Source organism: Phalaenopsis equestris, unplaced genomic scaffold (assembly GCF_001263595.1).
Source record: "Phalaenopsis equestris unplaced genomic scaffold, ASM126359v1 Scaffold000281, whole genome shotgun sequence".
NCBI classification, from domain to species: domain Eukaryota; kingdom Viridiplantae; phylum Streptophyta; class Magnoliopsida; order Asparagales; family Orchidaceae; genus Phalaenopsis; species Phalaenopsis equestris.
Genome location: NW_018164723.1, coordinates 383,030 through 407,436, shown reverse-complemented (window position 1 = coordinate 407,436; position 24,407 = coordinate 383,030). Strand labels below are relative to the sequence as shown.

At 33.6% G+C, this 24,407-nt stretch overlaps 1 protein-coding gene across 1 annotated transcript in view; it reads right to left on the bottom strand.

The window, feature by feature from the left end:
* Positions 1-8,964, bottom strand: part of LOC110024938 (succinate--CoA ligase [ADP-forming] subunit beta, mitochondrial-like) — a 24,561-nt gene extending 15,597 nt beyond the window's left edge. Inside the window, exons 1-4 of the mRNA XM_020725135.1 lie at positions 8,732-8,964; positions 8,342-8,452; positions 7,742-7,853; positions 6,533-6,597 (exon numbers count right to left, since the gene is read on the bottom strand). Coding sequence (XP_020580794.1) covers positions 6,533-6,597; positions 7,742-7,853; positions 8,342-8,452; positions 8,732-8,833 — 390 coding nt within the window. The 5' untranslated portion in view covers positions 8,834-8,964. The remainder of the gene's footprint in view (positions 1-6,532; positions 6,598-7,741; positions 7,854-8,341; positions 8,453-8,731) is intronic.
* Positions 8,965-24,407: the final 15,443 nt, after the last annotated feature.

The window sequence follows — 24,407 nt, the reverse complement described above, 5'->3', positions numbered from 1 at the left end:
TATATATATATATATAGATAGATATATATATAATTGAAAAATTGCTCTCAAAGTTTCATCTGTACATTCATAACATGGGCTTAAATAAGGTATTACAATATTTTACAAATCAACCCCTAAACTTCTTCAATATTCCCTTTTTACTAATAGGACCCAAAATAAGGTCCAATTCTCAACACTCTCTCTCAAGATGAGCAAAGATATTCATTAAGCCCATCTCGTCCCAAAACCTAGACAAATATAATGAACTAAGTCCTTTACTGAGGCAATTAGCCACTTTCTCTCCAATGGCTACATGACTTAGCTACAGTAGCCTGTTAGTCAGCTTTTCCTTGATGGAGAATCTAACAATCTCCACATGTTTGGTTATATTGTGTTGCACCGAGTTGTTAGCAATGTTGATTGTTGACTTATTGTTGCACCACAACTTCATTTGAGTTCCTTGGTCCACCTTAAGCTCGCCCAAAAAGGTTGTCAGCCACATCATCTCGGCAACTCCTAAGGCCATGGCCTTGTACTTTGTCTCTGCTTTCGACCTCGCTACTACAAACTGTTTCTTGCTCTTCCAAGAGACCAAGTTGCCCTCTACGAACATACAATATCTTGATGTGGATCTTCTGTCATATGCACAACTCGCCTAGTTAGCATCACAAAAGTCCTCAATGTTCCTGAAGATCAACCCCTTTCCTGGTGTACTCTTTAGGTATCTCAGAATCCGATACACTCCATCCATATGACCCTTCCATTAATCATGCATGTAGCGGCTGCAAAAGAGATGTCGGGTCTAGTGCGACACAGATAAATCAGACGGCCCACCAATCTCTAGTACCTCTCACAATCAATAAATTATCCTACCTCTGCACTCAACTCGGTCTCTGGTCAATTGGAGAGATTGCAGGTTTGCATCCCAACATGTCTATTTCCGCGATGATTTAATACATATTTTCTCTGGAACAAGACCATTCCCTCAGGTTCATGGGCCAATTTAATCTCAAGAAAGTATCTGAGCTGTCCAAGATCCTTCACCTCAAATTTATTGCTCAATATTACCTTTAGGTGGGTAATCTCTACCTCATCATTACCGTTGACAATGATGTCATCAACATATACAACAAGTATAGTGGTGTGAGATTCATGTTATTGAAAGAATACAGTATGGTCTGCAATGATCTATTGATATCTCATGCCCACCATTGTCTTTTTAAATTTGCCAAACCAGACTCGAGGAGACTGCATCAAGCCATACAACAACTTCCAGAGCATACACACCATGCCCACTATTTGGATTGTACAAAATCCTGGTGGTATTTCTGCATATACCTCATCCAGTAACTCACCATGAAGAAAAACATTCTTCACATCAAGTTGGTATAATCTCCACCCACCATTCATTGTCAAAGAAACTAGTGTCCTCATTGGGCTCGTCTTTGCTACTGCTACAAATGTTTCATCATAGTCAATATCATATACCTGACTGTGCCCTTTGCTACCAATCGTGTTTTACACCACGTTCCCTTCTGAAGTTTGCTTTACTGCGAAGATTCACTTGCTTCCAATTATTTTTTCCCCATTGGTAATAGCACTATATCCCATGTTTAATTTTTATTGAGAGCCCTAAGCTCTTCATACATAGCAGCTTTCCACTCAGGATCCTCCATAACAACATGCCTAACATATAGGTACAAAGACAGTTTCCAAAGATGCAAAAAATGCTCCATATAAAAGTGATATGTTAGGTATGAAGCAAAGTTAGCAATCTCATGTTTCCACCCAAAAAATCAGGAGGATGTCGAACATTGTTATGAGAGATCCACCTTACAATTGAGGGGTTAGAAGAATAAGGAGGTATCATATCACTAGAGAGTTTTGAGTCAGAGGTAGATGGTATACATGTCTCAAGGGTCGGGAAAAACCGAGATAAGTGACTAGCTGATAGAAGTGGCACTGCAGGTACCGTTCTCTCATTCTGCTTCTTTCTCTGTGTATATACCGTTTAGCTCACCTTCAGCCTGAATCCCTTCACTCTCCTCATTTTTTGGTTTCTCAGCTGATTAATCCCACATCACAGGATAAGGCATTGCTCCCACTTGTATCTCTCTCTCATCATTGCTACTCACCCCGACTTGCCTCATATCTCCAGTATCTGGCAAGTCACCGAAGGGTGAGGTCATCTCTTAGGTGTAGTATGGTTTAAACTCGCTAAATGACATATTCATGCTCACAAAAAGACTCTTCTCGATCGAATTCCAACAGACATACCCCTTCTGTGTAGCAAAATAACTTACGAACACATATTTCACAGATCTGAGATCCAACTTCCCTACTGATAAAAGGATCCCGCTATTATCCACTTTCAACATGTGACAAAGAGACTTCCAATCCAACACCCTTGAAGACATCCTGACGATTAATTGAGAAGCAGTCAAAATCATTTACTTCCATAAGAGCTTTGGGACATTCATTGTGATCATCATGCTTCAGACTACCTCTAGAATGTGTTTATTCTTCCTCTCTGCTACTACATTTTATGTCGATGTGTATGGATATGTGATTTGATGATGTATCTCTTGGGCTGAAAAATATCTCCCAAATGCTTTGTTGGTATAGTTTGTCTCATTATCAGACCTCAATACCTTCATTATTGCAACATATTGAGTCTGGATTGTTTTGTAAAAGTCTTTAAAGCAAGCAAACACATCACACTTATTTTTCATCAGATAGAACAAAGTAATACGAGAAAAGTAATCAATAAAGGTCACAAAATATCGATAACATTTCATAGAACTTGTAGAATAGGGTCCCCAAATATCAGAATGTATCAAGTCAAAAACACCAGAACTCCTATTCCAGAGCTAATGTAAGAGCTCCTAATAAGTTTGTCAAGCTCACAAGCATCACAAACAAGCTTTTGTTTATTTATATTTTCATATAAAGAAAGATGCAACCGACTCAATAAATTAAAACAAAAATGTCTCATGCATATGTAATGTAACAACAACACATCATCTACACTCCCAAATTTTCTTACTCCAGCACTCTCTATCATGGATGTCAAAGCGAAGTACATCCCCTCCCGGTCCAAGTACCAGAGTCCACTATGCCACATCAGTCCCAAGTGTTCGGCCTATACCTTTCTCTTAGAAGATCAACTTAAAAATATCAAAAGAAACAATATATTTTAGTTGAAGAATAATGACACTAATAGATAAAAGTTTTAATAGAAAAGAAGATGCATGCAAAAACATTGGACAAAGCCATGTACCCTTACCAACTATAGGTTGTGTTGTACCATCAGAAGTCTGGTGTTCTCTGATACTATTAGAGTATAGAAAGAAAACTCACTAACAGTACTTGTCACATATCGAGATGCACCAGAATCCAACATCCATTATGATAATCCTGTAGTGAAAATAATGGCAAGAGCATGTGCATCACAAGTACCTTTTATCAGAGTGAGCATAAGTGACAATGTTATCCTTTGATGACAACTAGTTGGAAGTCTCCTCAACCCCATCTCCTGTTGTCTTCTGCTTCTTCTTCAACAACTCCAGACACTCATAATCCTCATTTGTAAAAATACACATCTCTCCCTCTGTTGTCATTAGAGTTGCCCGGTAGTCCCCCTTTCCACCTTTTCGACCACCACGGTCATAACCAGAACCTCCACTCTGTCCATGTCGACCTTTATGTCTCTCCTTAGGTGGCCTAAGACAGGTCTTGCTCATATGCCCAACTTCACCACAGTTGTAGCACTTGCGACTCTCCCTTTAGACACCTATCATGCCTGAGCTCGAGGCAACTAAAGCTAATCGTGCACCTGAAAGTTAGTTTGGCTCAAATGTAGCTTCATGTGACTCTTCTCATGTATCATCGTAGCAATGGCTTCATCCAGTGAAGGGATAGTAGCTTGAGCTAGGAGGACATATCTCCTCTAATCAAAAGGTCAAATTCAGATGGGCCAGAAACAACATAGTTCTCATATGTGTAAAGATCCTTCTTTATTGCACTCTGAATCGCCACAACTTAACATCAAATAGAAGTGAGACAGTCGCTCCAACTCTATGGAGTACTTCTGAATCGATCAATCACCCTGAACCACTGCCTCTATCTCACACTGAATTTGGAACCACCCTCATGTGATTTTCAGCTCCAACATAGATCTTCAGCTTCGCTGAGATGTCGCTCACCTTTTGAATGTCGTCTACTGATGAAGCAATTGATGGAACCATCGAGTTGAGTAGCCATGTGTAAAGCAAGGCATGTGTGGTCTCACTCATCCCTCTCAACACTGTCACTATTTGGCTCGACCCCGTCAGATCTCCCTCTTGTATCTTCCCTACTAGGAAACCTCGATCCGACGTGACTAAGTCAGATATGTGGTTGGTCTATCAAGTCTTAGATCCATAGGAGGGAGATCTAGCTTCGTCTATGTTAGAGCACATGCTAAGGTAGCGGCTCCTGTCAGACGCTAGTTCCCTGTACGAGCCAGACCAAGACTTTCAGAATTTCAGGGTCTGTCTTCCCCAGATGTTCCAATCCTTTACCTCCCGCACTATCTCTATCTCCTAACATCCTCAACCACTAGAATCCAAGTTAAGATCACTCAAATCACACACAAACTCCATTTAAATAAAACTCTTCCAATGTTTTGATATTTTTTTATGCTTATAAATCATAATTAATAAGGAGAGAGATTGGTTCTCACAAAAACACAAAAAAGAAAGAGAAATCTTCCAATACTGTACTAGTTTCTAATGTCGAGTCATTTTTAAGGAAAAGAATTCCATGATTTCCTACCCTCTCTGTCACTCACTCATTCACTAAACTTAACTATTATCTTATGAAATTAGTTGATTGTTTAATAAATAAATTTGTATTTACCAGACTTAAAATTTAGGATTATGCTCTTTTAACTAATAAGCCTTTAGTTTATGGTTATCCAAATTTGACTTGGTAGTCTATGTAGGTCATCACATTTGTCAGTGAATGTGGCACAGCCCACATATTTAATTACCCAAAAATTTTCTTAGTGAACTAAGGAACACAAAGATGAAGCCTTGATCAATGAAGGCTATCAGCCAAGGCAATCTTGATTGGCCAAAAAACTGTTTGATCAATCAAACCCTTCATTCAAGTCACATCTCCAGTTAGTGGCTGACACAGACAACTGAATTAGTCTAATGTTAAAGACACATTGTGATTAGAAAATTTGCTTTTGTTTGTGAGAGATGCTTTTCAATCTTAACCCCCAAGCTTGGTAGCACTTAATTTGTCATTTTAATGGTGTATTGTAAAATAATAAACATAAAATAAAGAATGCACCAAATAATTCTAGACTTAAAAAGCATTTTTGTTTTTTGGTTCACCCAAACATAGCATAGGCTTTCTAGTTCTGTGGATTTGAGTGTTCAAAGATAAAAAACCACAAATAACTAAACTAGGTTGAATGTGGTAGAAAAAAAAAGGAGATGATTTTATGATAAAACTACGGAGGAAAGAATAAGTAATAATTAGATTGTAAAAATGGTAAACTTATAGGCAACAAGGTATTAAGAAAAAAAAAATTCCAAGGTGGATTGGTCTATGCTAACGATAATAGAAGTTAAACAAAAATAGCCGGTAGAGAAAAGTACACTGAAAACTAGGAAAGAAAGGGGGATGGATTAACATAACTACAAGAAGGCTAAGCTGCCACATAAAGGAGCAATAAAAATATATATTCATAGAAGTGACTCCAATAGCTGAGATAAGGCAAATATTAAAGATAATTAAAATGACCATAATAGAGTTGATTAATGTTAGTGAAATCAAGTTTGAAAAATAGAATGATATAATGCAAAAAAAAAAAAACATTTATAAAATAGTAAGCTGTCATCATTATATGTTTAAGATCAAATTTTTAAAAATAAAGCATAGCAATAACTGAAATTTTCAAGAGCATACCCCCCCCCCCCCCCCAAATGTTTATATGTATGGCAAGCCCATGTATGTAAAATTCTTCAAAGGACCAAATCAAGAGGCTTCCTAAATATATGAAATACTGCAACACAAGATATTCCGAGATACTGCAGTTTGTCTAATGAATGTAAATTTATCACTATTTTACTGATACTTCAAAAAAAAAATCATGTTCTTAAGAGACTTTGCATTTGGTGCCTTTAACATGTTTTCCAACTTATTACAATTTACTTCATCGATATGTTCTTGCAAAAACATGCTCATATTCCAATGCCCGCACAAATAAACCATTTGAGGCCGAATTACGTTAGTAATAAAAAAATAACTGTTGGTTTGTCTGACAAATTAATCTTACACTTGGGCAGAGCTACAACAAATTCAAAAAAAAAAAAAAACATCTAATAAGTCTAATATTATCATTGCTAACAGCTTAGAGTGTCAATTAGTTCCATTTGAATCTTTTTTTTATTTTAAATGTAGCTAAGATCACTTGATCTGCAGGATTTATAAACAGCAAAAATAAAAACTAATCGAGATCTGTCAAAATTAGCAAGAATAGAATATCATATCTAACCTTGCTCACAAGCTTTCCCTGGGGTCCAGTTTGCTTGGTAACTAGAATTTGCCCCAGCATATTACCTAAAACATGTAGAAAGGAGCTATTATGTAATAAGATAATTGCTACCTGCTTAGTTCACAAAATTCTGCTGTAAAAATTTTCATGAATATTTAAGAAACGCCAAACAACCATAGTCTATACTCTTAAAATACTATAGGGAAATCTACATTCGTAGCACACAATTCCTATGTATTTACATATCTCACACCTAAACTTCCATATTTACATATATAACACTTCGGTGCTCTGAACGTTTGAATGAAAAGGTGTATTTATAGTGCTATTTTTTATGTGACGTTAAATAATTGAGCACTATGCATGTAAATTTGTAAGTTTAATTGTGATATGTAATTTTTTTATGCGATGTTAAAAAAATGAGCACTATGCATGTAAATTTGTAAGTTTAATTGTGATATTTAATTTTTTTATGCGATGTTAAAAAAATGAGCACTATGCATGTAAATTTGTAAGTTTAATTGTGATATGTAAGTTTAAAAGAGGAGGTTGGAGAAAATGATGACAGAAAATTTAAATGCTTGTTTTTTGAGTCCTTAATGGACACAAGCTGAAAGCAGTAAGACCAATAATAACAAAAAAATAAGTCATTCAAAAGAAATGAACAAAAAATGATGATTCATAAACCATCCCCAAATTGTTGGAATAAGACTAATAATGATAATAGTGGACAAAAGCTGAACATTATTAGCAGAAGTACAGAACTACCTCCTCAAAATCAACTTAGACATCTATTCATGAAAATCAAAAATACGGGCACTCAAAACATGATGTAATTTCTGAAGCTTTACGGTTATTACTAAAACAAAAAGTGGGGAAAATTATGAAACCAAAATGCAAATTGCATTTTAGCCTAAAAAAAATACTCAAACAAAGTAGGATACTTTTCACCATGACCATTAAGTCAACTTTTGTCACATCTATGATATTTTATGTGGCAAAATTCAGTAACTGTTTAACATCAGGAAGGCGAATGTTCCAACATGTCAAAATCACATCTTTGAAGCAAAACTATGGGAGAAGTAATATGTTTTTCCCACAATACTCTAAAACTACTGTCTTTAATGAATTCAAGACATGCACCCTATTCATTCATGCTTACATAGATGCAACAAAAAAGGAACAAAAAGAGAAAATCAATTAATTTACCAGCTATATGTTCCACCTCCTCAGCTTTCACAATATGCACGCCACCCTTTAGTCCACTTTTGAATGTCCCTAAGCCTCTTCCACCGGCAAGAATTTGACTTTTGACAACCAACTACAGAAATGTAACAAAGTTCAGGTCACATTTTTGGAATATTTACATACGTAGCACTCAATTTTTATGTATTTACATATCTAACATATAAACATCAATTTTTTACATATATTCCACCTTCCCTATGCACGTAAAGGTGTATTCTTTTGGGGGAAGGTTGATCCCAGAGAGCTATATGGGTGATTCGAACCCACGACTTCATAGTGGAAAACTAAAAACTCACCACTATGTTGTGGGAAGTGCACGGCATAGGTGTATGTCACTTAAAAGTTAAAAAAGTGGTATTTTTTATGTGATATGAAAGATTTTGGCTGCATAAATGTAAAAAAAACAAAATTTGGGTATTACATATTCAAATACAAAAAAATTGGGTGGTATTTTTAAATGCCCCTAATTTTTTCTAAGTTTGAGAACCGAAAAAAGTTATTCCTATTTGTAATAGAGCTCAGGTGTTCAAGTTGATTCATTTTACCGCATAATATTTATACCTCTTTGTCATTAGGGAAAACATTCTTCAAAGCCTGCTTCACCTCATCAATGGAGGACACAGCAACACCCTTTGGAACATTTATCCCATACTTGCTCATCAACTCAGCACCCTGAAAAATCAATTGTTAAATTTCAAGAGATGAAATCACGAAAGCACTAAAAAAAAAAAAAAAAAACAACTTACAACCTATTAGAAAAACATGCAAGGATATAAGGAAAGCATCAAAATCAAAGATTCAACGTCTCCCAAATCTTACAGAAAAGTTAACCAAATTTTATAAGAACAACAGAAGAAACTTAAGAAAAGAATTGTTTCTTCATTTATATCGAAACTGCTGAGATCGTGAACAAGTTTACACCCAGATCAAAATCGATAGTAAAAGGCCAACCTGGTACTCATGGATGTTGAGCCGCCGTAGCTGTTGTTGTTGCCATTTTCCGGCGAGCGAGATGGATCGGGAAAGAAGCTTGCCAAGCGAACCCCTGACCATAATTTTTCCGATCGGATCTGCCCAACACTAGACTGGAACGATCAAAGAAGCCCTGTTCGGGGGAAAGAATGCCAGACCTAACTTCTGTTCCCCGTCCCCTCCACTTTAAGGTGGCCTTGGGAACAAAAAGAAAATTCATAGACTATATCAAAGAAATTTCTCACACAAATTCAATGGCACAAATGTAAATTGAGCTCCATGGCAACTAGAGATGGACCAATAAATCTTATTGGGTTAATCTACGGCGTGTGTCCTTATTGGGTCAATCTACGGCGTGTGTCCCAATTTAGTTGAACATAGTTTTAAATTATTTTAAAATTCATTCATATTTGATTTTAAGTGACCTATACACATGTTTAAGTTCGTTTAAAACCATTTTTTTAAGGGGAAGGCTTAATTTTGATTGAGTGAGCCTTAGTTAGTCATTATGAATTGACATGATCAAATTGGGTTGATAAGGTCTATCCTTGACTTAGGAGTAAGACAGTGGGTAGTCTAAAAGATAATATGAAGAGTCAAAAATTTCTAAACAAAGTTTTATTTTTATATTGTCCAAGGATCTTGAAGATAATCTAAGCACACCTCAAGTTTTAATGGTGGATTGGGTTTGATTTTCTTAACAATCGTCCTTAGCTTCAAATGATTTTACTATTATCCTTTTAACTTTGTTTGATGAGTTAGAGTTCAATTGAATGATTATAAAATCAAAGAGAAGTCCTAAGAGAATCAAGGTTTAATATGGGTTAATCAAATGGTACAATCACCAGTAGACTAATTAGAAAAACCTACTAAGAGATCCTATAATGGGACTAGATCCTAAAGATAATGGCTAAACTAGTAGCATAGTTATAAAACTTGTGAAAAATATATGTTCAACACATTCAAGGGTTAGTGGCATTCCTCTTGAAGGAGTTCATCATCAAGGCATTAAAAAATTTGCTAATTGAAGTCTCTAATATAATTGCTAATCAAAGTCTATAATCTACGTCAAGAAGCTTCTCAATTGATGTTTCTAAAGAAGCAACCAATATGGCAAAAAAAAAAAAGTGAAAATCCCAAAAAAAATTAAAAGAGAGATCTATGAAGATGTCTACAAAAGATAAGGAAATAGGTTCATCAAGGCCATCTTAGATTATTGAATCTCTAAGAAGAAGTGTGGGACTTTTATACAGGTGATTCATCAATTCCAATCAACTCATTTGAGGCTAAAGCATGTCGTGACATATCTTAGTGTAGAACCACTAAAAGGATTTGAAATAAAATACAACATTTTTTCTTAAAATTACCCAACGTAGCTTAAAGCACTATCAACATGTTGATTTGTTAGTTTTGGAAGATAACTAGGGAAAAAAGGAAGAAGAACCCCAAGTTGGTGGAAGTACATGCTAGCAGGAGAACGCTGTCATTTAAAAATTGAACTAATAAGACTAAGAACGTTATTACTATGTAAAGTGGGGTTAAGCTTCTCATGCCATTTACATTATAAATATTGTGTTCCTCCAATAATTAAAATGTAATGAATAAGGATTTTGTATATGTTTTATATGTCTTTGATGACAATATTTTGGATGACATAAACAACAACAATAAAAAAATTAAATTATGTAATAATTTAATTTTTTGTTCATGATCGTGGAAACATTAAAGAATCTATTTTTAATAGTGCCACCCCTATTTACAATTCATTAAGATGAACTATCATGTTGCCTTCCCTCAAAAAAAAAAAAAACAAATAGAAGCTACAAAAAAAGCATGAAATGATATAAGACTATAATAATTTAAGACACTTTAGATTTCTTTGTAGAATTTTTTATAGCAATTTTGTTTTTTAAATTCATAGAGTAATAACTTAAAGTCTAAATTTTTTCATAGATATTATAAATAGTAAATATCTTATGAACTTAATTATTTCCTAAATTTTTATTTTCGTTAATATTTCCCTTATCTCTAATTCTCTAGTGCTCAATGTTTAGCAATTGACTATTAATAATTTAAATTAATTAAATAAAGAAATATTCTCTAGCTTAATCATCTCGAATGATCACATAATACATTTTTTATTCTAAGTATAATATAGATAATAAAATTTATTAAATTTTAATTATTCAATAATCAAAAGTATAAGTTTAAATAAAATCTATTAAACTTTATTTTCAAGCATTTTTTTTTCCTCTTTTTTACTTTTCTCTTGGTCTCAATCCCTTAATTTTTATTGGATTTTTTCTTTTGTTTTTTCAATTGATATCTTTTTTGTTTCTACATTTTTTTTCCCTAAAGGACCATCTTCATTAGATAAGAACTCTCAACTTTAATTTAACCTTCCTTAATTTATTAAATATATCAATATATTAATAAATTTCTTATCTACTGTAATATTAGATAAGAATTCTCAACTATAATATTTTATGAAAATTAAAATTTTAAATGTAATTTTGATACCTCTTATTTACTTTGAAATCTAATGTTCAAATTATCTCTAGTCTTGATTATAGGTGTCAATTTGGGAGATTTTGTAACAAAACAAGTTTCAGAAATGTAGCTAGTCTTTGAACCTAAATGTAACTACAACATAATTAAATAACTAAAAGGAAATATAACATAATAAAACACAATGTAAAATAAAAGGACACCACAAAAGATAACAACATAATAATCCTCCTTCTCGCACTCATCATCATGTACTTACTTCATTGGCTGAGTCGACACTATCTAATGTTGTAATGGAGGTGCAGTGGAGAACTAAACAACATAAGGGCCCATATTCAACTATTAGTGGGCAACATGCTCAATAAGGCATGAATTAAAACTCTAACATGTAAAAATATTATTTTTAGTGTTGATCAATGTTGTGGTTAAACTTCTAACTCATCTCTTGTTGCCACCACTATAGTCCAATCATGCGCCCATCGGGAGTTGATGCGTGTAAAATGTGTTGTCGTGTTCATATATTTTTCATACCCTTTTTAAACCATTTTTATGTTTTTTTGGGATATATGCAATATTTTATGTAATATATAAGGGGAATTCGAGGCTTGGAGCAATTGGAGCAAAAAATGAGCTAACTCAGCAAGCAAGCGCAGTAGTGTTAATTGATAGCGCCTCAATGCTTGTACCAGATCCTCTATGTGTAAAATCTAGAAAAGGAAACATTCCAATGCTAGGTCCCAAGTGCCTCAACGCTTAGTACCAGCGTTGTTGTGCTAAAAGTGTCAGTGATGCTTTGTCAAATGCCATATTAATGATTCTTAGTCACAATGGCAGAGTTGTCGCGCCCCAAGCCAGTGCTCTGACATGAGCACACCAGTGCAACCATGCCTCCCACTGACTTAAGACAATTTTGGTTGTTTGATGATGGTTAAACCAAAGGAAATGCATATGATGGCTCTCAGACTCTTCAGAAATGCTCTCAGATACATTATTGGAGAACAGAGGAAGGTTTATGCTTAGCATAGGATTTATGTAGGAGTGATTTTGAGTAAGAGTTTTGTCATTTCTTCGTATGTAAGGAAGGGAGTGATTGTAGTCAAGCAAGGAAGGCATTTTTGTGGCGATCAAGCCTTCGTAACACTGATTTCTTTCTATCATTTTTTCATTCCTTCAACTCTTATATTTTTGTTTGATTAATTAAATGTACATCATATTTTTATTTCAAAGCATGCATAACACCTAAATACTCTCTCTGACTTGGATTGGAACACTTTTACATCTAAAAAAGTCCAAGTTAGATTTTTTAACTTTTGAATGATGAAGTTGTTAACTTTTGAATGATGAAGCTGTTGTTTTAACCTTCTAAACTTAATTTAAATCTAAACTAGCCATTTAAATAGTTAAATTTACTATAATTTAGGATTATTAGAAGGAAAATAGAAGTACAACTAGGTTAAAATATAAAAAAAAAATTATTGCAATAGGAATATTATTGATAAATTCTTACATTTTTTTTTGGGGAAAGTGGATGCCCGAGAATTCTTACAGGGTTAGAAAAATCTAATTATAGTATGGGATTTTAAAACTTATTATATCTTGGAAGAGAGTAATATATCTTGATTGAAAACTACAATAAAAAAAATTAATTGGAGGAATTTACACTTCATTAAACTAATTCAAGGGAGGCATTCATACAATTTAGATAACTCTTTTCATTTAATATAGATTTTTATTTTGAAATTAGAATTTAAAACACTTTAAAAAGCTAAAAAATATTCAAACTTTTGAACTAAATATAGGATTCGTAAACTAATAATTAGATTATTTGAGAATTTAACTTGTTCCTTATGGGATCAATATACAAACTTATAATCCGTATACTACTTGATTGATATATATACTTGCGTGATATTGAGTTCTTCACTGCATATCAGGATAAGAGTCTATAGATGATTTACCATGGAGGACAAAAAGTACTATCTCAGGAAGTAGAGAGATGGGAAGAGATCTCACCCACCTCAAATGTGAAGTTCTGGTATAAGATCCTTTCCTTAGTTAGTGAGATATTAGAGAATAAATGTGCTTCTAATGGGTTCATAAGAGCTCTAGCTTTAATAAACAATACATGGATAAGAGAAGGGTGTCCCAGACCCAAGGTGGTGCTACCCTTAATCTTGTTCAATATTGAAGTGTGTTTGATATTAATTATATATATGGATATATTCTATTGAATGCAAAAGTTTAGGACTACCTTTTCCTTGGTTACCACTTTGATATTTGTATTGGGCAGTAGCTTGACATAAATAAAGTAATGCTAGGCCTTTGCCTCAGTGATCATTATCGAGCCAAAAAAATAATAAGCCTCTAGGCATAAGTAGATATCTAGTTATAAATCTTATGATCTCTTGATAATTGGGGCCAATATTAATGTAGGCAGAATACTCATCAAAGTTTTATCCTGTAATCCATACATAAAATTTATTGTAATAGAATCAAGGAAAACCCACTTTCCCTAAACAAATACTTTTGTTATCTTTGTGTTCCTTTGTGTTTGCAAAGAATTCTCAGACCACAAGCATACTGGTTGCCTCATGTTATAAACAAAATTTCCCCATCTTCTACTAACTATGAGACATTGAATCCTACCCTAAGGGTTGAGGAAATCTCACTTCGATATGAGCTTTTTGTGAATCAAAACTTTACTTTCCGAGTAGACTAAAATCAAATGATGAAACTAACAAACTTCTTAGAATTAAATGACGAAGAGGGATTTTTCCTACCCATGGTATTTAGATCCATTTCTAAAGAAAAGGAAAGGGAGGATATAGAAAAGATAAGAAAATAAGTGCACCTTTGATCTTTATAACCCCTAAAAATCCATGCTATGTCTCAAAAAGTTAATGCCAAATGAAAGAGACAGTGGCCCCTATCTATAGAAATAAACACAATGTTATAACATTGGAGTGGTGTGACACAATGCTAGAAGAAGGCAAGGTAGGACTTAACAACTTTGAGGTTGTAGCAACGCAACACCTTGGGTAGGTAGATAAGAATTGTAATGTCCTATTAGAGAGCAATGTGTTACAAAGGAAATAATCAAAACAATATTATAAAGCTCGAGGGTGGTGCATATGTGCTAAACTCATGGAATCTATAGCACCACAATACCATGTCAGGTCAAATGATAGTTAAGAACTGTTACTTTGACATAAATTAATGTATGTTATAATAACAAATATCATTATCAAAATATTAGGGGGTCATCAATGAAATTCATGCAACATTGGGATGCTAAGAGAAAATAAGATGGTGCCTCCTTCCTTAAATCCAAATGATTTAGATGACACACGGCAAAAGCTTAGATCAACATTGTGGCACTACACATGAGACACTATGCTGCTATGAAAAATTGGTCAAAAATATAAATTTGGGTGAATACCATGTGACACATGGCAAATTACATGTCAAAATAAAGACAAACAAGTAACATGACACAACACTGTGGTGTTATCCCATGAGTGCTTTGACGCTTCAAACAAAGCTTTGTGGTGCTACTAGGGAAGCATTATGATACTTAAACTCATGCACACCAAATGCATTTGAAATCTTCTTAAATCACTCACACGAAATTCATACACAACACATGTAAAGATAACACTCCAATGCAAGAAAGCAATATAATAACAATTGGGTTACCTCCTAAAAAATACTTAAATTTATGTCATCAGCCTATCAATGCCAACTTTTGCTTGAGATGACTCAACTCAATAGTTTTCCAACACTCACATCCCCCTCCTAAATAAGGCCTAAATATTTGATCTTTCACTTTAAACCTCCTTCATATTCTTAATCTTTTCCCCAATTCAGCATTTCTCTACTACAATAAATAAGCTTGACCATCCAGGCTTTAACATTTGAGGAAATAATTTCAACATAAAACTGAATAATAATGCATCACGTCCAGACTAAAATTATTTCTTATCTGATTGTACTTTTTTTTATTTATTTCGTATAAATCTTGATATTTCATAAGTTTGCGTTATAATTTTCCATTTGTTGACCTCATTTTTGGTTGAGTTCTACTTTTTCCACTTTAGTAGCCTAGGGTCTAGCCATAGAAATTTCTTATTAACTATTCCTAGAGGACTATAAAAGGAACCCTCACCATTAGAAATTCCAAACCCTTTTTTGCTCAACCTGAAATTCCACATATTGGTCGTGACCTCTAGCGCTTAATAGGTAGGGTCAATATGAAGGAGCTCAAGGGGAGTCCCCCATACCTTAGGACTAACCCTAGGAGATCTGGTTTTGGTAGGGCTAACTTGCACACACTAGACTCTCTCACATACCCTAAACCCTTTGACCCCTTAGGTTGGTCCCTTGACTCCTTTTGGAAAGCTCATGTGGATGACCCTGTATCCCTAGTCTTTGGCTAAGTGGGTTAGAACCAACACATTGAGCATCCAAAATGAGTCCTCATATGACTCCTATTGGTTTTGTTTAGCTTCATGGCTTGTTGGCCTATTTTGGCCCAAAATTACCAAATTACCAAAATACCCCTACAACCCTAATCTTTGCCAAAAAATCCCAAAATTACCCAAATTTGCCCAAAAATCATCTCAAACCCCTCACCACTACCTAATTTGACCAAAATTCACAAAAAAAATTACTAAATTTCCAAAATACCCCTCATAACTTAAAAATTTCAAAAATTCCAAAAAATCCCAAAAATTTCAAAATCTTCCCAAATATTCCCAATTTTAATTTTTTATCGTCAATTTGACCTAATTTGACCAAATTAGTCCAATTTGATCAAAAGCCTCAATTTGCCCTTAAAGGCCTAAGCGTCCTGAAATTATCCTCAATCTTAGCTCAATTGACCCTAATCTTGGCCAATTTTAATTCCAAATCAAAATTCAGCATCCCCAATCTTATTTTAAACAAAATTCAAGCCCAATTTGGTCCAATTGCAAGACCAATTTCATTCAAATAAAAAAGGCCCAATTTTGACCATATGCTTAAATCCATCAAATTAGCCCATCAATTCAACTCAAAATCACTTGAAATTTTGTCAAATTCTTCATGAAATTCTCCTAAAACAAACTCAACATTCAATTAACCCAAATTTTTGCCCAAACTCAATTTCCATTTTAAAAGTCCAAGCCCACCACATTTAATTTCAAAAGCCTAAATCTAAAGCCCACATGACAATTCTATCTCTTCATCATTCATTTGATTAAAATCATTCCTAAAGTTCTAAATTTAAAATCAAATCATTCTAAATCAAGAATCAAGCTAAACTTCACCAAAAATACCAAATAAATCCAAAATCCTTCCTCATGAAAATTAGTCAAGCCACATGCAAGCCATGAAACCACTCCTAAGTCATAGAAAAGCCATGAGAGCCTTGCCACATCATCAAACTATTAATGGCAAGAGCCCAAGCCACTTTCAAGCCTCCTTAAAAAGTTTTTAACCCCTCCCATGAATCACTCTAACCCATGTTTAGCCAAATCTCTTTGGATGGTGACTTATCCCCAATGATTAAGCAGAACCAAATGATCTCCTCTTCAGCCCAAGACCAACCTTGGTGGTTGAACCCAACCCAAATCATGATTTGACCCAAGTTGACCCAAAATGGCCCTTTTCCCATACTATTTCAATCACATATTTTTACACATGGCCAACCCCAATTGAATTCACCATGACCAAGTCTTGACCTCCCTCAGTTGGATGGTGACCCCTCCCTAGCCAGCCAACCACCTTGGTGGTCGGAAAACCCAAAATCAAAAGTTCCATCATGACAAAAACTCAAAATTAAACCCATCCAAGCTAGCTCATCCCAATTGGATTTTTGTACATTGTTGGCATCCACATAAGCAACTTAGGGCACCCACCAATTGCCCCTGGTGGCCTCTCCTTCCCCCTCTATTTAAACACACCATCCATGATAAAAGGAGGAGAGCTTGAAATTCCTTGGGGTTACTGCCAAATTGCTTCCAGAGCTTCTTTGAGACCTCTTGAGCTTAACCCAACCACCCTTAGCCACTCAAATCCACTGTTCGAGCTCAATTTTTTAGCCCAATTTATAGGCCAAAATAAGAAACCCCTTAAACCTCCACCAAATTCAAATTAATTGCACCCACACCATCCCTACATTAAGAGAATAAGATTCCCCACAAAAGTCCCATAATCAGAGCACCCTAAGGTGGACTTTGATCAACACCCTAAATCGACTTTGGTCGAATTCATATACAGGCGATTCACCACGGCTTGCAGCAATTCACCACGGGTTGAGGCTCCATCCCTAAGCTCTTGGGACTCCCATGAAGCTTCCACAAGCATCCAATTGAGGCTTCCCCTCTTTGACCAATGCATTAAAAGTTAACCCTAAACCGAGCTTCATTTGATTCTCCATGTGTATATAGTTGATTTAAGGGTCAATTAACCATATGAATATGTTCTCCTAGTCAAGACGAGTCTATATGAACAAACCACACTTGATTTGGTGGAGAAACGAATGAGATATTAGGTTTTGAAAACAGACATTTTGTGGGTTAGCTTCTTTGGGGATGATGACCGAGCGTCGTTGGATCGTGCATGTATTGCACAGACAGCTCTGATCACGCCAGATGGGGAGACAAAACAAAGTCGCGAGACGCGTGGCTGTTGGCGTGGATGGTGGTGTCGAACGGGAGCATACCGCGTGTAAAGTTCGGAGTGGACAAGGATTGTGTGGCGCTAACTGGTTTAAGTAGGAAAATAGACTATTTTTCATATTTATTTAATTCTCAAAACTTCAAAAATGCATAACTTTGTGTAGAAAAATCCTAAAAAAAATAAAAATACTCTGTTGCTCAGTGAAGAAAGAAGAACAATATGAAAATATTTTCATGTTTATTTAATGCATATTTTATTTTTAATTAATTAAATGGTGTTTTCCTAATTTTGATTCTCCATTAGCATAGACATTTCACCATGACTTGATCTTTGGGGCTTTGATTCTACATGTTATGGGGATTCTCTTTCTGATTTTTCTAAGGTTAAGGGAGATCTCTAGGCATGAATGTCTAATTTTTAAGTTAATGGTCTCTGTTTTGATATAAAAATTACAAAATTTGTTTTGGTGGGTTCACTGTGGTCAGAGAATCCTAAAAAAAATATAAACTTGGTTTAATTCATTTAAAATAACCCTAATTGTCAACAACCCTAAAAATGAAAAGAAAATTAATTTAGAGTAACTATAAATGTAAATGATATAAAAACTATTTCACACTAGAACTTAATATTAGGGCAGCTCTCCATAAAAATTTCAAGTCAATTAGAGTTAATTTGACCACTCAAGTGGATTAATTAAGTGAAATGACATTTTTTGCATCAAAATAATTATAATAATTAAAGTACAATTCAAAAAAAATCACCAAATTAGTTTTGAGAGCTCCTTATTATCAGAGAAACCTAAGGAAAATAAAATTAGAATTAAAATAAATACTTCATTTTTAAGCTATTTTTAAGCATTTAAATTAATTAAAAATCATAAAAATCACAAAATTGTAAAAACACACTAAAACATCACATTTGGCTTCCTGATCATCTAAAATAAATTAAAATAATTTTCTTAATTGTTTAAGTCAAGATATTAATTTTAAAAGGCTTAAAAATGAATTTTCTCTAATTTTTCACTAAAATAATTCTAATAATTAAAATATAAATAACAAAAATGAAATTTATTTCTTTGGGTTTCTTAGACTCAAAGAGATTCAATAAAAATATAAAAACTCAAATTTTCATTTACATATTATTTTATATTTAATTAATACTCAAAACCAACAAATAATTTTAATAAGTAAATTAAATTTTTAAAAATCATGAAAATTTTTTCAAGTGGTCCTCTAACCTAGATGAACTTCTAATAACTTTCTTAAGGATAGAAGTTTTATTTTGATTTGAGTTATTAAATTTTCTTTGAAAATCCCTATTTTTGCATTAAAAATAATTATAAAATTAAATAAATTCAAAAAAATCACATTTTCTCCTCTGATATTTTAATTAAACCATGAGTGAGGCAACATAAGACTTTTAAGTCATTTGAGTCTGATTTAATGAATTATAGGGTACTAAGACCTTATGGGCAAAAGTGTAATTTTGAAATTTTGAGCTTAATTAATATTTAGGCCTACTAAATGGGTAATAAATGATTTTAAAATAACATGTCTTGATGATTGAAACAAAGAGCGGGATAAGTGGTAGAAGACAACCTTACTTTGAATTTCGTAAAGGATAAATTTATAATTTTTCAAATTAATGAAATTTGGAAAAATATTTAAGTAAGGGGATATTAAGGTGAGGGGTCTTAATTTGGAAGATCATAATTCACTGATTTTTGAACTCTAGTTGATGGTTTTAATATAATTTATAATTCATAATTGAGAGAACAAATATTCAAAATCTTTTTTTTTAAAAAAAAAATTACAAATCCACCCATTAAATCTTAAGGGCTTAGTAATGAGCTAGGCTTAATCAAAATTTTATCTAATAAGTTTAGAAATTAACCTATAATTAATTTAAAACCTTTCAAAACACTACAAGTCCATCCTTTGAAATCAAATTAACCAAATTCTTTAATTAAGTCAAGTCGCCCCCAAGGGTCTTTACCCATATAACTCGTAAGTGAGACATCAAGTAATAATTACCATACTTAAGGGATAATCAAAAAATCAAATTCACTGAGAAAAAGGGTATTAATTGGATGAACTACATAAAAAAATATGATAAAACCATAATGAACTCAAGATAATTCCAAGGACCATGAAATGTCTAGTGTATTGCCTGAGACTTCTTCATAATCCTTTGGAAATCTTGAAGGACATGTGAGCTTATTATGATTTGCATAATGGAATCATCCTTAAAATTTAAATACACCAAAGATATGACATAGAATTTAATAGGCACACTTTAAGTTTGTACTTCCTACTTTTTCTATAAACATACTTTAATTCCCGCAAAATTATGCATATGTATGCTTTGCAAGTACTGAAGTTTCAGGTGAAGGAACGAGAAGACTCGCCAGGTACGCTTTTATAGTTTACAGTGCTTTCTTTTCTTGTTCTTTCCTACATTGTACTTTTAAGCTTGTAAACTTACATGCTAAACAATGATGTCACCCTGCATAAAAACTAAGACCTTCAGGATAGCCACAAAACTGAAATTAAAACCAAAATTAAAATAAAGCAAGATAAAATTCAAGGCCACAACATTCAAAATGTAAGACAACTCAAAATTTAATTACAAACATCACAAAACAACAATTGCAACTAAATTAAAACGTCTCTATCAGATGATTGGGAATCCCTCGGAGGAGGTAACCTATGGTTGCTAACGAGATTTCTCACCATCTAAATGAAAGTATGGAACTGATTAAGTTGAGTTTAGTAAATTCATTTGTACTAAGTGAATCCGATAGAAAATAGTAGTACTGGAACGAGGGAACCGTAGGATCCTAACCGGTGTCGGTCTAATCAACTTTAATATGCCCCATAGTATTTAAAGAACCATAACTATAGGGACATCTAATTTGATATCATAACTTGACACATTAGAAAACTTAAACTTGCTACGACGACGAGCTTGGAGCTAGCATTGTGGGCAGCACGACCATCTTCAACATCAAGAGGATCTACAAGAACATATCTTTCATTATAATTAAACAACAAATCCATAAGAATTCGAGGTTGTTTGCTTATGCAACATAAATCCTCAATTTATCTTTAGGCCTTTGTATGACTCTGCTATACAATATAAGCCTTAACTCGTCTTAGGATTCCAAGGTTGTCATTCATTGCGACTGTTGTCATGCAGTGCGACTTAAATCCTTACATCTTCCAGGTTATTTGTGTGATCGTTTCACACGAATATAAGCTCTAATTAATAAAATTAGCAGGATGAAACATTTAAATATTTCTCCTCTAAATTGAAGCCAAATCATAGGACAGCTTGGGAAGTCACTGAGCTTCTCCTCTAAGTCTATGAAGTCCCCTAGCCTAGTCCTTCCTCCTTTGGATTCTAAAATAAAATGTTTCAAACTTGAGTCATTCCCCTTTCACATCTCTTTCTCCTCTTTGTCCAACCTCGTTGAAAAGTCCTAATCCTTTGACCTCTTTGAAGACAATATTCCCTGATTTTTATCGAGAGTTTTTTTAGGTGACTTCGGTTATCTAAGATGTAATTAACTATAGGGGCTTGCTCTTAGAGGAAGCATTCCCGAACTCATCATTAATATAATCACTATTTAATCCTTCGTATTAAATAGGGAAATTTCCGGCTTATAAATAAAATGGTTTCGTAGATTTAAACGGATGTCATACAATCTCTACTGTATTTAATCGAGTTTTACCAGTAAGTAGTGTATTTATCATTCGGGGTAGATACATTGCTTATAGTATTAGGCTCGTTTAGTTAAACTATTGGGGATATGAGATCGGCTCGATCTTGTATTTTCAAAATTTAAAATACTATTTTTCCTAAAATATATATGTAATAAATTAAATTAAAACAGTTGTTGGGATATACATCCTAGCAGCCAACAACTTAACAACTCCTCAACTTTTTAGTGCCGACATTTATTTCAATTCATTTAATTATGGCAATCTTGTATCTATTGAATCCTTCAAATTATATTTAAATTTCTTAATCACCCAATACTTCTTATATTCTAATTCAACTAGTAAATGACAAGCTTTACCAAAACTTTATCTAAATGAGACATTCTTTTTGGTATATTTATAAGCAATCCTATACACTCAAAATGTATCTTCCAGTCTAAAGAAATAATCTTTCCTACTTGGTTGACAATATTTTCTAAAATTCTTTTATTTTTTCTTCTTAAACATCAATTAGACCATTAGTTTGGGATAATATGTAGAGGCAATTTGATATTTTATTATAGATTTAACTACTAATGCCTCAATTATTTTATTATAGAAGTGATTCCCTCCATCCCTTATAATAAAACTAAGTGTTCCAAATATATTAAAAGTAAGCTATCTTAAAAATCATAGAATTACTTATGAATCACACCTAGGTAAAACCACAACCTTTTATCCATATCAAAAAACAATCAAAATATATTCAAAATATATTAATTACTTAACAATAGTACAACTAGGTTAAAATAAAATCTAACTTAACTTTAGGTGCATTGAGCATGGATCTATGCCATGAAAAGTGATGCTCAAAATCTACTAAATTGCTTAGTATAGATCCAATTAGAGAACCCCAAGCATGAAAAAAACACCTATGAACTTGGAAAAATAGCTTTGTTGTTGCATGATATCTGATTAATATGGAGGAGTTATGGAGTTCAATTATCTAGAATGATCTAGGTCAGCCCGAAGAATTGTGTTGAGACTGCAATTTATTATATAGTCAATAAAAGGCCAAAAATATAATTTTGCAAATACAAGTGCTAACATCCTTAGATGAGACATATTGCCTAAATCAAAAGAAAACTCGTTTACACTAGAAACTTGCCAACTTTAAGGGTATGTAGAAAGAAAGATATTACAAGTAACAAATGTTTTTTTTTTTTAGATTGTTCACCAACACAAGGTTGCTTGCCCTATTTAAAATCACACACTTAGAAATTATAGAGGTTAGATTGATCTGATCAACTATATTTTTTTATTTGAATCAAATATCTAATTCTAACTTTAAAGGGTACCCTAAAATTTCAATTGTTCTTCATAACCTTCAAGAAGTCAGTCCATACTCCATAGTTGATTTTCTTGCCTACTACTAGGGATGATCATGCATTTGCCAGAGTTAAGAGAGCATATAATGTCCCGATTAAATTTCTTAAACAATATTCTTGAAAATTGAACATTAAAATCATAAACGTGTGAGCTAATATTTAATGGAGAGTTTTTTAAGATCTAATAACTTATAAGATATAATTATTATAAGGGTTGAGTGAGATGAGTGAATTAAATAATAATAATAAGAAATATAATAATTAAAAAATTATTTTCTTGTTTATAATTACAAATTATGTTATTTTTGGCAAAGGATGAATTGGAGCTAAGATCATGAACTTCAGTTGTCGCTCTTTGGTGACGTCCATTCAACGTCCCAATGCTACATCTAGTAGGAAAAGGGGTAAGAAATGGAGAGCACATAACATTGGTGCTGTGCCTATAGCATCACAATGCAATAGCAGCACGTCAGTGCTGGATGTGGAGCACCTTAGCGTTAGCCAGAAGGAACATTTGTTCAAAAGCCTGAGCGCATATATAACACCATAAGTAGCATGACATAAATTTTCAAGCCTGTTGGGGCAGTTAACGAAGGCGGTTTGAAAAATTATCATATGTGCGCACTTGCTGACAAATATATATATAGGGGGGGTTAGACTTAGGTCCGTTTGGGACAGCTTATAAGTGAGGGCGGTGTTTTGAAAACGCTGCCGTACTGTTTGGTTCGCGCGTTTCACTAGCTTATCCGAAATTACGTTTGGGTTTTTACACTAAACACAGGCCACGGGTCGACTCTGCGATCGGCCCGCAAGCCGCGTTTTAGGATAAGCAGCTTATCCTGAAACACATAAACTACCCCAAACGGACCCTTAATAACTTGTCAAACACACTGTAAATAGTTATCTTTTTACTAAGTAAAAACCCTCGCATCCTTTTTTCATTATTCACAGTGATATTTTGGGACCTTCAAAGGTGAAAACCCTAAACGAGGCTAGATGTTTTGTCTCACTTATTGACGATCACACTAGAAATACTTGGGTATTCTAAATTAAAAAAAAATAAATCAACCTAAAATATATATATATATATATATAATATATTTAAAAGTAATGATCAGATGCTATTATAAGATCTTTCAACCACTCCTAATGTGCCTAACAATTCGAGTACCGCCTTCTTAAGGCCAATTGTGTCAGAGGGGATTCAAACTCCCGTCCTGAAGGGACTTGGTTAAATTATGAAAAACAACATAATTTTCTCATCTTCATTTTACACACACACACATGTACGTATGCTTACAATGTTTTCGTTTGACCAAATCATCAGTTATGCATGTTACTGAGAAGATTTTGAATAATATATAGAAATATGCTTCAAAGAATTTGGTGACAAAGAAA